We start from the raw sequence: 16,585 nt of genomic DNA on the forward strand, positions 1-16,585 counted from the left end.
GTGATGTTAAAATAGAAAAACCTGGGACAAACACTCTACATGATTTGTATACAAGTCCACAAATCATCAACAATGTTTGCTTGAGGACTGTAAGGAAACAGGTTGATGATCGATCATATCCCACATATCTAAGGAGCAACATCTCCACTGTATGTAGGAAAAAAATGGACTTACACACGCAGGTGGGTCCTTTCTACAATTTTACTTACACATTTCTCCCCACATTTGTCCAGGAATTGCTGTTTCGACATGAGATAGGTGGGTTTGCTTGAAGGAGTGGCAGTATCTGGGGTTATGTTCAAAACTGATTCAAAGGGCTCTAAGCACTATAGGACTTAACATCTGAGGTCACCAGTCCCCTAGACTTAGAACTACTTAAACCTAACTAACCTAAGGACATCACACACATCCATGCCCAAGGCAGGGTTCGAACCTGCGACCGTAACAGCAGCACAGTTCTAGATGAAGTGCCTAGAACCACTTGGCCACAGTGGCTGCAATATCTTGTGTTATGTAGCGTCCTAGATGTAATGGTTCCTAATCATATTGTTTGTCAGAAAATAAGGGTTGAAACAAATGTTGCATATAATGTTTCCACAAATCACCTCAACAGGCATTTGCCAGATTTTGTCACCCAATAAATCAGGCTGTCATGTTGTGTTCAGCATAGCAGCATCACGCCATAGGTGGCTATCACTGTATGACTGAAATGGGACTTCTGCGTAAAGTACATGATGGCCCTCAAGTCATGAGTGCTAACATTCTGCAGGGACATCGAAGGTGAAATGGACTGGTAAAATCATCTTTTGTTATCATGGGCATGATAGTATCACATTGAAGTTACATTTCAGAAGTTTAGTAAGAAACTTTTTCTGGCAAAGAGTCGAGATCCTGCAGGAAGCCATATTTTAAAATTTCTGGACTGTGCCCTTCTCTCCTAACAGAGCATCAGAGCATCTGGCAAGTAAATTGTGTACCTTTGTCTCAAGCAGTGGAATTTCATTATTAGCCACTCCAAGTAGGGGTTGTGCTTTGTTGGTGCTCCAAGATTTTCACTATTTTGAGGGTTGTAAAAAGACACCATGGTTTTCATCTTTGGCATGCTAGTGTAGAAGGTGTCACAAATTCATTTTTGTAAAAATCTGTGGACTCCACACACTTTTTTTACGTATATGAACCAATCTTTGGCTTTCCATATACAAAGCAGTTTCTAGATTTTCCTTTATGTGAGATCACATGTGCCAGATAGATTCTGGAATTTCTCAAATCTGGAAACAATTGTTATTGTTATTGTTTGTGTCTTTTCCGATAATCTTTCACGGACTGTGTCAAGGCATGTGTGTTGTGTGTGTCTATATATCCATATTACATTGTCAATTGTAAACTATTCTTATAAACATTTGGCAACAGTATCCTTGTTGCAAAAAGATACATTTTTGAGAATTTTCAGACATTTATGAGTGTTGTGTGTAACATATTTCATAGCATATTGAAAACTATAGTTTTGCACTCAGAAAATTTGTCAGTAATGCATTTTCAAAACATCAGTTCACCTTATACCAGTCTATTTAATTACATGATTACTACAATATTTCCACTTTTTCTGCTCGTTTCCTGATTCCTCTCAGTCAGTGCTTGAAGTTTTATGATTACAGTACGAATTCAGCTGCTGCAGTGTTTTGTGCTTATTGTAGCCATGAAATGTCACATTTAGTTTCCCCTTCAACAGTAGTGCATACTGAAAATATTTGTCATACATTTGCACTGTTATCGACATTGTTACCAATTGTTACACAACTCTGTTACTGAATGTAACCTCAACAAAAGTACAGCATACAGTTATCTTTAAGATATGCGTAAATTTGATGCCTCATTTTTCTCTTGTTATTTACACAAACCATATCATTGGGTGTTCTTTGCCTCAGGTCTTGAAAGGAATTTGCTATCCTTTTAGTGCAACAGATCCTGAAATTGAAATAATGCCAGTGAGGCTAATTTAAAGTTATTTATTTAGTGTTCAGATACAAACTGCACTAGTAAAAATGCAGCCTCACTCTGAGTGCTGTTGTTGGGCATCGGATGAGCTGGTTCCTTTTCATAAGCAGCTCGAAATTCCTCCAACTACTCTCGATGAAGTGGCTGCTGCTTCAAATAGAGGTGTTGGGCGAGTTGCCCAGGATCATGCATCAGAGATACCAAAGGTACTTCAAATACTTCCCTCTTCAATGGATGCTGTTTCCTCTGCAGCATGTGGAACATCTATCAGTGCTTTTCCATTTGACTGTGAGTGATGCATTGGTGACAGGTCTAGGGGACTGTACAGAGGAGGCAGGGACCAGGATGTTACATTCATCTCTCTAACCAACAAGTTCAAGGTACTGCCTGCCACAGAAACTTAAAATGAGCCAATGAAACACACTTCACCTATTGGGAAGCCTGCTGTGTCATGTACTGCAGAAAGGAAATCACAAAAGTGTACAGGACTGTTAACTATCAGAATTTACAGTGACTAATGATATGCCCTATGGAAACTGAAGCAAGGGATCAGAAGGATCACCTTTTGCACTAGCTGTGTATGAATGGAAGCCAAATTGAATATGTTGGAGTGACTGTTCCAGCATCATTGAGGGACCAGGATGCAACCAACTGCAGTCTGTACTCTCCATTGGAATAAATGATGCCCATCATCTGGGTTCTGAAGTAATGCTTCAACACTATAAGGAAAAGTTAGATTGCTAATCACCATAAAGATGACATACTGAGTTGCAGAGAGGCACAACAAGAAGACACTTATGCATTAGCTTTCAGCCAAAGCCTATTTTAGAAATGAAAGACACACACATTCATTCACATAAGCAAGGACACCTCACACAGACATGACCACCATCTCTAGCAGCTTGGACAGGAATGCAACTGACATGTAGAATGGAAGCAACAATGTGGAAGGGGAAGTGATAACAGGGTACAGGTGGGGGGAAAGAAGAGCACTGTCTGGTGAAGTGTGAAGGGACTAGACTGCCAACAGGCACAGTGTCAGGAGGCCATGGGGAGGGGGGAGGAGGAATGGATAGCAAAACTGAAGAGCACGAGGGAATATGAATGAGGGCGGAGGGGGGATTTGGGGGGGGGGGGTGTTTCATTGGCAAGGGTGACACATAAAGAGGATGTGAACATAAATGTTTAATTTCAATTGCTGCTTCACTGCCCGAGCCATCTAGAGCCTCTCCTCCATCATCAGCTTTTCTGAACTGCACAGGTGGGAGTCATCCTTACAACACATTCTACACTCCTGAAATTATCCAAGCATCAACCTATGGTAACCTGCTGTCCCCATTTCCTCTGCCCAACAGTTTCCAGAGGGTGGCACACAAAGAAGGTGTGAACACAACATGTTTGATTTCAGTGGCTACTTCGCTACCTGAGCCATCTGCATCTTCTGCTCCACCATCAGCTTTTCTGAAAACACGGATGGGAGTTATACTTACAGCAAATTCTCTGCTCTCAAAATTATCCCAGCCTCAACCTACAGTAACCTACTGTCCCCACACCTACCACCCAACAGTTTTCACCTCCTGTCTCATCACCTCCTCTCTATTCTTGCCTCTCACCTTCTATGTGTGCTACCCTCTGCCAGTGCACCCATCTGTCTTTCCCCTTCCCTGCTCCTCTCCTTTTTTGCTCCCTGTTTTCCCCTCCCCCAGTCCCTGTCCCGCAGCCTCAAGATGCTGCTCTTGTTGGTGGTCTAGTCCCTCCACACTCCACCACGTAGTGCTCTTCTCCCCCCTCCCCCCCCCCCCCCCAAACCCTGCTATTCCTTCCCCTTCCCCACCCTCTCCAGACTGCTGCTTCCATTCTACATGACAGCTGCATTTTGTTCTGAGCTGACGAAGATGGTGATCAGGAATGGATGAGTTGTGCTTCCTCATGTGAATGAATGAATATGTGTGTGCGTGTGTGTGTGTTTTACCTTTTCTGATGAAGGCTTCCGCCAAAAGCTAATGTGTAAGTGTCTTTTTGTTGTTCCTGTCTGCAACTCAATATGTCATCTTCATAGTGAGCAGTAATCTATCTTTTCCTTATATTGTTTGTATTCCAAGCTGGATTTTCCACTGTTTGAAGTAATACTTTAAACATTCCTGCAACTGACAGAGAAGATTGAGAAGACAAGCCTCGCTCAGAGAATTTCAAAGCAGCTCATTATCCACAGCATTTTCCCCAGAATTTATTAGGGGTCCCTGGATCTGAGCAGAGTGGAAAGTTTGAAGCAGAGACTTTAGAAGTTCTATGACAAACTACTCTGCCACTTCCTAGACTTGTGATGCTGCTCTGAAAACTGTAGGGTTGAAAACTGTAGTGTCAGTGAATGTTCAGGGGTGAGCTACACATGAGTGGTTGCTACCCATGTAGCTGATTGTGTGTGGGGTGCACACAAGGGCTTTTTAGGTTAGTTGACTCTTTCATCACTCCAGGTAAAGATAGCTGTAAAAGGCCCAGAGATTTCTGTGTAAGATCCAATGTAATGCTCACAACAGGCAATAGTACGAAAATCTTAGTATTTAACTGCTGAAGCATTCTCAATGAAGTGCGCAGGTTTGAAGTGCTCTAGAAAGCAGCAGCGCTTATAATAGGAGATACAGAAAGCTGGCTAAAATGACAGCAGTTAGATATCTGGGGTAAATCTAAGTGTATACGGAAAGGGCATTCTAATGGGAAATGGAGGTGGTGTATTTGTTGCATTAGAGAAAAACCTGAGATTCACAAGGGTAGAAACAGGTGCTGCATGTGATATTGTATGGGCAAGACTTAGTATCAAGGGTGAGTAAAAATTTGTAACTGGATCTTTCTATAAACCAGCAGACTCACCCAATATGTTACTGTAAATTTTAGAAATAAAATTCAGTTTGCTAGTATTTGTGTTCCCCAATGATACTGTCATCATTGATAATTTTAATCATCCAATAATTGATTGGTGTAATTTCAGTACTGTAAGTGGTGGTTGTGGCTAGATATCCTCCAGAATGCCACTAAATGCATTCTGCGAAAACTATCTAGATTGACGGGCAGAAACCCATTCATGTCCAAAATATTTTACGCCTAAAGGCAACAAAAATAAATCTGATCTCTCCAAAATGTCTATATTGAAACTGGCATCAGTGACCAAGAGGCAGCTGTAGCAACAATGATTTATAAAGTACAAAGGGCAGCAAAAAAAGTAGGAAGAATTACTTGTTCCGTAGGCCAGATACAAGTCATAACTTAAAGAAGAAGTCAAAATATTTTCCTCAGGGTAGGGGCATGTAAAGGAATTAATCTCAAATTTATAAGAGTAGCTGATGACGCACTGCACCGATATGGATGTAGCAGAACAGTTCATGACATGGGAGACATACTGTGGTATACAGTCACTGTAAAGAAACAGGGATTACAGCACAGTAAGCATAAAAAAAAGAATAGAGTTACAGGAAGAGAAGTGCTAGATGAAACACTTTTGGTTCTTCAAAAGGAAATATGTGAAGCTTTTATAACTATACTAGCAGAATCTTATCAAAAGATATCTCATGAAATCTAAAGAATCTCTGGTCATCTCTCCAGCTTGTCTGTCGCGCCACAGTTGGTGTCCAGACACTCACAGATTGACATGGGAACTACAGTTGAGAGTAGCAAAGCAAAAGTATAAATGCTGAACTCCATTTTCCAGTGTTCCTTTATTAAATAAGTTATGTATTACTGGCCCAGTTTACTTCTCATGCCATTGAAAATATGAATGATGTAGATATTAATATTAGTGGCTTCAAATTAGCTAAAAAAATTCTGAAATTAAACAAGCCCCAGTTTATGACTGAAACCAATCCTGTACAGAATTTTCAGGTCAGTTAGCTTTCATTTTAACTATAATATACAATATTTTCTTTGAACAAAAATCTGTGCCCAGTGATAGAAAGCAAACATAGGTCACATCAGTCAACAACAAGAATAGCAGAAGTGATCCACAAGACTGCCTTCTAATCCCATGTGTTGATAAATCCCAGAATACATTGTGACATCAGACAAATGAAGTGTCTTGAACAGAATGACATCCATGCCAGCCAGCATGAATTACAAGTGATACTCAAGTCTCACTTTTCTCACATGACATCCTGAAAGCCATGGGTCAAGACACTCATGTGGATGTGGTATTTAATGACTTAGAAAAGTGAGATTATATGAGCTACTGAAAAAAATTTGTGAATGGACTGATGATTTCTTGGTAGGAGATACAACGTGTCATCATAATAAACAGTAGTAATTTCAAGCATTTCTTACTATATTGTACCCTTGTTGTTCATGTTGTATAGTAATGATCTGGCAAACAGTTTTAATAGTAACCCTAACAGTTTGAAATTGCTGCAGTTATCTGTAATAAAGTGCAGTGTGGAAAAATTTGCAGAGTTATCCAATCAGATCTTGTTAAGATTTGAAAGTATGTAGAGATTGGAAACCAATTTTAAATGTTGAAAAATGCATAACTGTGCACATTGTCACGTCCATAGCCAAAAAGACATGTCTTGTGAACAATCTTAAGAATTAGTAAGAATATGGATGGAACTTTGAGTGCGGCATGAAAAGCCACAAGGACTGCACGTGTTGGGCAACTGGCGCTGGCTTGTGCAGCCTACTGTGAAAAAGACATGCACCTGGGCTGGCTATAGAGGTCAGGAGAGTGACACAAGAGGCATTTAGAGATAAGGGCAGAATTAATGAGGCAACAATCTTAGACAGTTAAAGTAAATTAGATGATAAAATTAATGAACCAAAGGCAATAATTGCAAGAGTGTGAACTAAGCTGTGAGAGAAAAAGAGAGCGAATTTTGTGGTGGAGGCAACAATACACCATATGAACTCAATGGAAGGCCTAGGATGGACTTGGTGGACTTATAGCAAAAAGCATCCTAACTCTCCCACTAAAAGTGATATAGCCAATGATGCCTCAGATGCAAAGTCATGTCAGGGACTGGTGGGGTCTATAGGGAAATGTGAACAAAATTCTAGGACTGAGGGTCCAGTGGAGATTCATAGCAGGCAGTAACAGAGAGAAACAAACAGCTTCAGTGAAGACAGGTGGGGACAGAGGCAGCCAGAGTGTTAGGCTGATGTTGCTGGGCTAGAATTAGATAGCTGCAAGGCTCTGTTGATCCTATATAGAGACAAGGGTTTCAGTTACTAGATGGAAAAGTGACAGGACTTTTCAGGGAAGCACCTCAGCTAGGAAAGTCAGTCTGTACAAAGATTCAATATTAATTATTTGTTTTGAGTGCTTATTCTTCTCATCATCCTCCCATCTCCTATGCCCACATCAAGGAAATTATGTTAGACAATCAAATTGATTTTACAGTACAGTGATGGTGTAAAGGGAAGAAAGCTGCTAGGTTCCATTGCAGTCATGGCAATTGTGATACAACATAATTTTTGAAATAGAAAAGTAATGCATAATTAATGAAATACTAAGCATTAACAGACATTTTCCATTTGTTCATCTGTCAATTACATTAACATTACACCACAAAGAAGTTAATTAGAGTCTGTTTTATATTATCTATTGAAGGTATGACTTGTTTCAAAGTATTTCTCGAAAAAAACATAAACATAACCTAAGGGCCATTACCCGCGTACTTTAGACGTTGGTTTACATACAAATTTAAGACATTTCTTTAAGTATTAAATGAAGAATTTAGGTTGTTTCCATTACACATATGTTTAGTAGTGCTGTAGCTACTCAAGGAATTGAAGGTTTTAAGTTCTATCTTTTATTTCCCTTCAAAATGCATAAAGTATATATCATGCATACACGATCTTAGACCTAATTTTTCGGGTATACAAGTTTTGATTTTTGACGTTAGTTTAACTGCATTACATTACTATATTAATAATATACACATATATTAGTCTTCCGTATAACTTTAGTGACTCTTGTGACCTGTAGTTAATAGAATATTACTGTTATTGCCCAGATAAATTTTGTAAAAATATTGTAAACAACCATGAGCAAGAAGTGTTTGAGCTACTGTAGGAAAGTCAGTTCTGAGGTTCTGTGCAGTTGTTGTGGCAGATGGTTACATTGGGGTGAATGTAGTGGCATGGGAATTGGGGGAAGTAAAGGGGTCTCTTCCATGGTATTGCAGATTATGTTCAAGGGAAAGGAAAATAGCAGAAGATTAGAGCTCTTCAGGCTGAACTGCATAGTGCTAGGGAGGAACTGATGAGGTTAAGGGGGGAAGTGGTAGCAAGGAACAGGGGCCACAGAAAGAGAACAGTATTTGACAGTTTCATCATTGGCACAAACAAGAGATTTACCTTGATACCTCAGTCAACTAAGGAAGAGACTCAAGTAGATGTAAGTGTAGTTAGCACTCAACAGACTTTCACTAGGAAACTAACTGTTGCAAAAAATTAGAAAGTGGGAGGAAAGTTCTTTTGTTAGTTAGTAGCCATGGAAGAGATGTGGGCCACATCTTGCAGGAAAAATTACATGACAGGTACCAGGTCATAAGTATTTTCAAGCCCAATGCATGTCTTAGCCAAGTGATAGAGGATGTAGGATCATTGTGCAAGGGTTTTACAAAGCAGAATCATGTTGTGGTTGTGGGTGGAGTGGGAAACAGTATTGATAGGGATCAGTGCTACAATATTGCGACCTGGTAAAAATGGCATCTGCAACAAACCATACAAATGTTGGCTTGGTTCCCTGCTTTCATGCAGTATGATCGGCCCCAATTGAAGAGCTCTATCAGGAGGATCAATGTGGAGCTATATCAGCTGATGTTGATAATTCTTCCGGGTTATATGGCCGTGGTCCATGGAATTCTCCTATTCCTTACATTAAACTTCCAGAAGTCTAACTGATTTCGAGACATTATCCCCGTAGAGTCTTCTAATCATACAATGAAGGCTTTCACAACCGGATGGTACTGTTGTTGATAATTCTTCCAGGTTGTATGGCCGTAGTCCATGGAATTCTTCTATTCCTTACGTGAAACTTTCAGAAGTCTAATCCAGAAGAATTATCAACAACAGTACCATCTGGTCGTGAAAGCCTTCATTCTTATATTAGAAGACTCTGTGGGGAGAATGTATCAAAATCAGTTAGACTTCTGGAAGTTTCACGTAAGGAATAGAAGAATTCCATGGACCACGGCCTTATAACCCAGAAGAATTATCAACAACAGTACCATCCGGTCGTGAAAGCCTTCATTGTATGATTAGAAGACTCTAGGGGGAGAATAGAATGTCTCGAAATCAGTTAGACTTCTGGAAGTTTCATGTAAGGAATAGAAGAATTCCATGCACCATGGCCATATAACCCAGAAGAATTATCAACAACAGTACCATCCGGTTGTGAAAGCCTTCATTGTATAGATCAGCCAATTTGGGCAGCTACTTTGTCAGGCATAGGTTTGGTAGCTGTTGATGGTATTGGTAGCTGGGACTTCACAAGACATGGCCTGCATCTCAATAGGAAAGGGAAGTGTAAACTGGCTGGGATGATAGCGGCTCAGGGCGTACTTTTTTAGGTTAAGATCAGTGACCAACCATCATACATTGATTGAAATTAAGCTTAATGAGAAATTCAGACAGCAGGGACTAGAGATGTGAAAATATCACAAGATTCTCATAACATTACAGTGAAAAATAATGTTAGTATGTCACAAGATTCACATAAAAGCACAGTGAAAAATAATGTTAGGATATTGCATCAGAATATCAGGTGATTGAAAAACAAAGTAGATGAGCTTCTTGTTTGTGTAGAAGATTTAGAAACTGAGGGAGGAATCGATATACTATTCCTGTATGAACATCATATAGTAAGAGGTATGAAAATGGTAAATGTAGGTGGATATAAGCTTTCAGCACATGTAACAAGAGACACTATGGAGAGAGGAGGAGTTGTATGTTAAAATCTGTCATAGTGTGAAAAATTTGGAAATTAAAAAAATTTGCATTGAGCAACATACAGAAGTATGTGCATGTGAGCTTAAACTAAATAATGACGCTTTTATAACTGTAGCCGTGTACAGACCCCACTGAGAAATTTTCAACTATTTTTGAAAAACTTGGAGTTTTTGTTGTGCTATCTGTCAGACAGAGGAAGGTAAATTATTGTTTGTGGGGATTTCAATGAAGATTTTCTGAAAGTGTCCGATAGGAAGCTTGACCTTGAAGTATTACCTTGTTCTTTCAATTTGACATCAGTTATTGATTTTCCTACTCGGGTGGTACAGGAAAGCAGCACACTGATAGATAATGTTTTCATAGACCAAGATAAATTTAACCAGATAAAAACTTTTCCTGTTAAGAATGGTCTAACTGATCATGATGCAAAGCTAGTTCTGGTATATGATATAGCTCCATACAGTAATGCATTCAATTAATGATTTAATAATTCAAAATTTTAGGGAAAGCTTGCAACAGGTAGACTGGGATGAGGTGTGTAGGGAACATGATGCTAATTTAAGACTTAACCTATTTCATGATACCTTTGTGAGTATATTTGAAAACAGTTTCCCCAAGAAAACAGTGAAATATAATTGTAAAAAGCCATGGCTTACTAAAGGGATAAAAATATCTTGTAAACAGAAAATGGAAATGTATCTTATAGCTAGGAGGAGTAATGATCCTGAAACAGTGAAACACTATAAAAACTACTGCACTGTATTAAGAAAAGTTATTAAAAAGTCCAGAAGTATGTGCATTATGTCTGAGATTAGCACATCTGATAGTACAATTAAAACAATTTGGAATATTGTTAAAAGGGAAACAGGGCAACGGAGAGCACAGGAAGACTGCATTTCTATCAAACACAATGAAAAGTCTGTTAACAAGAAGTCAGAAGTAGAAAACATTTTTAATAATCATTTTTAAGTGTTGTAGAGAAAATAGGATCCAGCTATTCATTAGATAATACAAGGCAGTATTTGATAAAATCGAAATTCAACCCACCTCTCCTACTGAAATTAGGAAAATAATAAATTCACTCAAAAGTAAAAGCAAACATGGAATTGATGGCATTTCCAACAGAGTACTAAAAGCTTGTTCCCAACAAATAAGTAGGATTCTCAGCCATATATTCAGAAGCTCACTGAAAGGGCAATTTTCCAGAGAGACTGAAATATGTTTTTGTTAAAAGGGGATAGATCTGATACTAACAACTACTGCCCAATCTCACTTCTGACAGCTTTATTCAAAATTCTTGAAAAAGTAATGTATTCAAGAGTAGCATCACATATTTGTAAAAATGAAGTACTAACAAAATGTCAATTTTGTTTTCAGAAAGGCTTTTCAACAGAAAATGCTATATATGCTTTCACTGATCAAATATTAAATGCACTGAATAACCAAACATCAACCATTGGGATATTTTGTGATCTCTCATAGGCTTTTGACTGTGTGAATCATGAAATTCTTCTAGATAAGCTTAAGTACCTGTATTGGGGTATGAGCGGGACAGTGCACAAATGGTTTAATTCATACTTAACTGGAGGAATGCAGAAGGTTGAAATTAACAGTACAGGTTGTCTGCAAAAACCAGTGGAGTCCTCTAACTGGGGAGGTATCAAGAACAGTGTCCCACAGGGTTCAGTCTTTGGTCCCTTATTGTTCTCAATATACAGGGTGTGGTGGTGTTCATAGTAGGATATTAAAAACATACCAATAGGCAGTAACTGTAATTAATTTATTACCTCTAATGTCCATTAATAGTTAAAGGTATGCCATTTACTAATGTGTAAGTCATTGTCCATTGTGTGGGTTACTTTCTGAATATGACTCCTGTCAAATGATGCCCCCTCTGCACAACACATTCATCAGTGTTGGAAGCTTTCCATAACTCAGCATAACATATTCTTTGGGACATTGCCAACGGTAGTTCTGATGTGATCCTTCAACTCAAGAATGGTGGCACAATGTTTTTGGAACACTTCTTGCTTCAGGTAGCCCCAAAGGAAAAAGTCTGCACATGAAAGTTCAGGTGAGCAAGGTGGCTAGACAATATCACCAAAATGGGAAATTACTCTACCGGGAAATGTCTGTTGCAAGAAATCCATGCAAATTCTGGCCACCATTCCTTTGTTTTTTATTGCTTATTTTTATTGAATATATTTTTAATTTTTAATAAACATAATCTTTCTGGTCTTTAATCATGAATAAACGTTCAAGGATTTTTTAATTATGTAAGAAATGAAATTTTATAAAATTCAGTATTTTGGTATACAAGCTTAGTTTCATTAGAAATTGTGAGCAGAAATACATATTTACATTTACTAGAGTTTTGTGTCTCTGTACTTGAACTTTCTGTTGTTTCGTCATTGTTTTACCTTACGTTGCTGATTAGGTTTTACTGCACGTGTTCCTATTATATTTTTACACATTTTTCAAATAAATGTATGCTTTCTGACTTGCATATAACACCATAATTTGTTTTACATTTACTCATATATTCTTAGCAATATTTTTAGTCTCAGATACCTTCCTTTTAGATACTGGTTTGTATATCATTCACAGTTCATAGTTTTGTAATAATTGTCCATTATGTCACATGTAATTATAAAATAGCATCACATAGTTCTGATCATATGCACTGAATTCCTACATTGTTTTATGTAACGTAAAATTAGCTCTATTATGTAATAGCTGAACCAAAGAAAATTATTGTCTGTTAAAGGTTAGTATTTTCATTAATTGTACATTATTTTTCTACATAAAAAATTATGGAGTTTCAAAATTGCTGTGACTGCAATGCAACCTTGCAGCTTTCTTCACTTCACACTATCATTGTAGTATAAAAATCACTTTGAACTTGCTTGCTTAAGGTTGTATTCAAACTGGACAGATCTATTTGGTTTATTACACATGAATGATATTATGTATTTCTGATGACTGCTTTATTTCACTGTGTAATGTTCATCCTTTGGTTTTATCATAATGTTCCTTCACTGATAGCCATTTATGTATTTTTGTAGCTTTTGAAAATGGTGAAAGCCACAACGTGAAAGCAAAAAATACTGTGGCTGAGACACATAATATTGTTTTAGTGCACTCAATGGTCACACCATTTCACAGTGCAATTATGCAAATTATAGCTGTTATTAATGAAGAACTGAGAGAATTTTATAGTTCCCTACATATAATTCTCTTAAGGACTACAAAGATGAAATTAGAGCAATTACTTAGCACACAGTGGCATTTAAGCAGTGATTCTTTCCATGATCCATATACAGTTGGATTGGGATGCTATTCTAACACGTGGTACAATGTTAAGTACCCTCTGGCATGCATTTCACTGTGGTTTGTAGTGTATATACATAGATGTAGATGGTGACAGCAGAAATGGTAATAGTCGACCTTCAAGTCCCAGGGCTATCACTGCATATCTTATGCTTCTTGTACCTTTATGTTTTGTATTCAGTTGATAAACCAGAAAAATGACAGCAGTTAAAATTCAATCAGAAAGCCTGTATTCTCATATTAGCTAACAATCATTTCTCTGTTCATGAAGCTGAATATACAAATAATTCCATATCAAGGGCGTCTGCTAAGAATGACATATTTTTTCAGGTTGCCATTTAGCACCTGGAATGTGTGTTCAAAGGGTTATATAACCAACAGAAACAGCAACAAAATCAGAAATGTGACAAGCTACACAAAGGATGCTATTGGCACGCTGCACACACCTGGAGTCTACAAAGACAGCTTCAAGTGTGGGCAGATAAAACAGCAAGTTAATAGTGAAAAAACATCATAATGAGTGCAGGAAAAATATACGTTTCTGAGAAATTAGCATACTAACTAGAAAGCCATTTCCTATCAAGAGCAAAACATGAGAGGTGATTGAAACTGTGAAGCAGTCTGCCAACACAAAAGGTCAGCAGTAGCTGGCTTATTAGGCCAACAGTCCTTGATACACATAATGAATGACATTTTGCCCCAAAAGCCAATTAGGATAATCTTTCTATTCTCATTCTGATGTCAGCCAAATGACCATTTTCAGTCTTTATGAAGTCTTGATACACACAATGAATGACATTTTGCCCCTAAAACCAGTTAGGGTAATCTTTCTATTCTCAGACTGATTTCAGCCAAATGACCATCTTCTAGCAAGCAAACATCCTAAAACATTAACAGTTTACATTCAAGTTTTTGTATGGACATTGACACAGTCAAATAGCATAGGTTTAAGGAATAGGTAAAAAGTTGAACTATTTGTGGTATATTATAATTGTAGTGAGCAATTGCTTATATCTATAATATCCAATAACTATTTCTGTTTCAAAATGGTGGTAGGAAGAAAGATTAGGGTACAATGATCCACCGATAAAGATGTTATTAGGGGTGGGACACAAACTCAGGACATGAATTTTCTCTCAGTCTTTTCTCAATAGGAATTTCAGCCTTCAATTTAAGGAATCTAAGAGACCTAAACCTTAATCTGTAGATGTGGATTTGTAAATCACTTCTTCCTAGGGTAACTTCACTTTCCAGTAACAAAATTTAACCAACTGTGGAGTTCTTTCCTCCTAAATGTGTGCCTTGTCTTTCTCTATGATAAAGCTGTGCTACATAATACCTTTTTCTCCATCATTCTTGCAATCAAAACTGTGAGACTGTAAATGTTCTTTACTGTATTCAGTGTCTTATGAAGATCATTAAAAAAAAAAGATTACTGAATGTTCATTATCCAGAAAACAGTATGCATAACTGTTTAGGAGTTGATCTTGCTGGGAGAAAAGGTCACTAGTGAGTTTTTGGACATTCACATCACCCTGACAACCTCACAAATAACTTTATCCAGTTGCATTAGTTCTCATCTGCTGTGCAATGTCCGTAAATTTCATTTAGAGTGCCCAAAAAAGGCGAACATCATGTGTTGGAACTAACATTGCTATCTGATCGAAAAGTCCACAGATTTACTGCTGATCCATTGTGCTGCACACTATTTTGATGAAAAGACATGCTGCTATAATTAGGTAAGCTGACAGACTGACTTGGGTGTGCATGGCCATCTTACATTACATACTCAGCCCTCACTGGCCACTCCCTATGCAATCAACATCCAAAGGCTCACATTGGAGGCCAACAAGGTGACTGTGTTGGCAGCTGTTGTTACTGACACCCAGTGTGGCTATAGAAACATGGATGTAGGCACTTCATCTTCCCTGGCTACCAGCTAGTTATGTTTGCTGGATGACTTCTTAATTAGACCCACTGCTGGATATCGAGCCTTGGTGGAACTACAGCTGCAGTTCCAGTTGGCGAAACTCCCCTGGTGTGTGTCTGTAACGATGCTGTATTAGTATTTCAACATTTGTGCTAAAATTCTGGTGCTGTAGTTATGTGAGTCCCAGACAAACAGTGTTTTGTGACTACAGACTTGTCAAGATACATCAGCCAAGTGTGAAAATCACTGTCAAGAATACCAGCAACAATGATGCACACTGTTTGTTCAACATATGTCTTGCCCCAATGGCACAGAATCTGGCGTGCCCTAGTCATTTGAAAACCAGAAACTGAGGTTCAATTGACACTATAAACTAACAGTACTCCTGTGGACTGTACCAACTAATATGCCAAGAGAAACTTAAGAACCACTGTGTTGCCAGTGCAAATGCCTAACAAATGATCATTTTACACTTAAGTTAATAGTACCGGTGAGCCCTGAAGATTTTAGACGAGATATTACTTATAAGTAATGATGCCAGATAAGCTGTACAATTGATAGTCAATAGCAAAAGTATTAAAAACTGCAGGTTCATGGGAAAAGAAAAATACTTACTTCCTTTATTTCTGTTTCCTGATGTGCGTGAAAAAAGAGACCAAGATACACCATTATTCAAGCAAACAGAAAAGAAATTACTATTCTCCAAGATATTTTAAAATAATGTGTTAAGTTTCTACACACATAAAAATATGGTTTTTTAATTTACCTTGAACTTTCACATAATATGTTATCTCATCTTTCCCAAATTTGTTTTCCACAGAGCATGTGTAGTTTCCAGCATGTGAAGCTCTTACTGGGCTGATGTAAAGCTGCCATTCATCATTAATTTTCACATTGCTGCCTTGCACTGGTTTTTCACTGATTGGCAGAGAGTTACATTTTATTGTTAGTGGTAATGTTCTTACAACTGATGCAAAGTCATATACTTTGTCTTACATGGTAATATAAACTATTGTGTCAAATTTGCAGTTAAAAAAATATAACACTGGGTGATTGTAATAGGTTTGGAATGGTAATTCTATAGCCACATCATGTTCCTGAAGTTCTTCTTTCTGTTTGAAGTTCATGGTCTGTGAAGCACCTCATTACAAGCTCATTTTGTCAAAAACTTATTGAGACATAAGAACAACTTACAGTAACAGAAACTAACAAAAATTGCAGTGAAACAGGTAAAACACATGCAAGAGAGGTCCAATACGTAGCTGACTATTATAAATTAATCATTATGAAAGTCACAGATAGGCACAACAAAAAGACTGTCACAAAATACGATTTCAGCCAACAAAGCCTTTGTCACAAATAGACAATAGACACACATACACACACTCTCACACAAAT

The 16,585-nt window shown here is 37.9% G+C and overlaps 1 protein-coding gene across 1 annotated transcript in view; it reads right to left on the reverse strand.

Annotated features, from left to right (window-relative positions):
- LOC124555875 (Down syndrome cell adhesion molecule-like protein Dscam2) overlaps positions 1-16,585 on the reverse strand; it is a 238,007-nt gene that overhangs the window by 100,339 nt on the left and 121,083 nt on the right. Inside the window, exon 10 of the mRNA XM_047129937.1 lies at positions 15,954-16,105. Coding sequence (XP_046985893.1) covers positions 15,954-16,105 — 152 coding nt within the window. The remainder of the gene's footprint in view (positions 1-15,953; positions 16,106-16,585) is intronic.

Source organism: Schistocerca americana, chromosome X (assembly GCF_021461395.2).
Source record: "Schistocerca americana isolate TAMUIC-IGC-003095 chromosome X, iqSchAmer2.1, whole genome shotgun sequence".
Classification (NCBI taxonomy): Eukaryota; Metazoa; Arthropoda; class Insecta; order Orthoptera; family Acrididae; genus Schistocerca; species Schistocerca americana.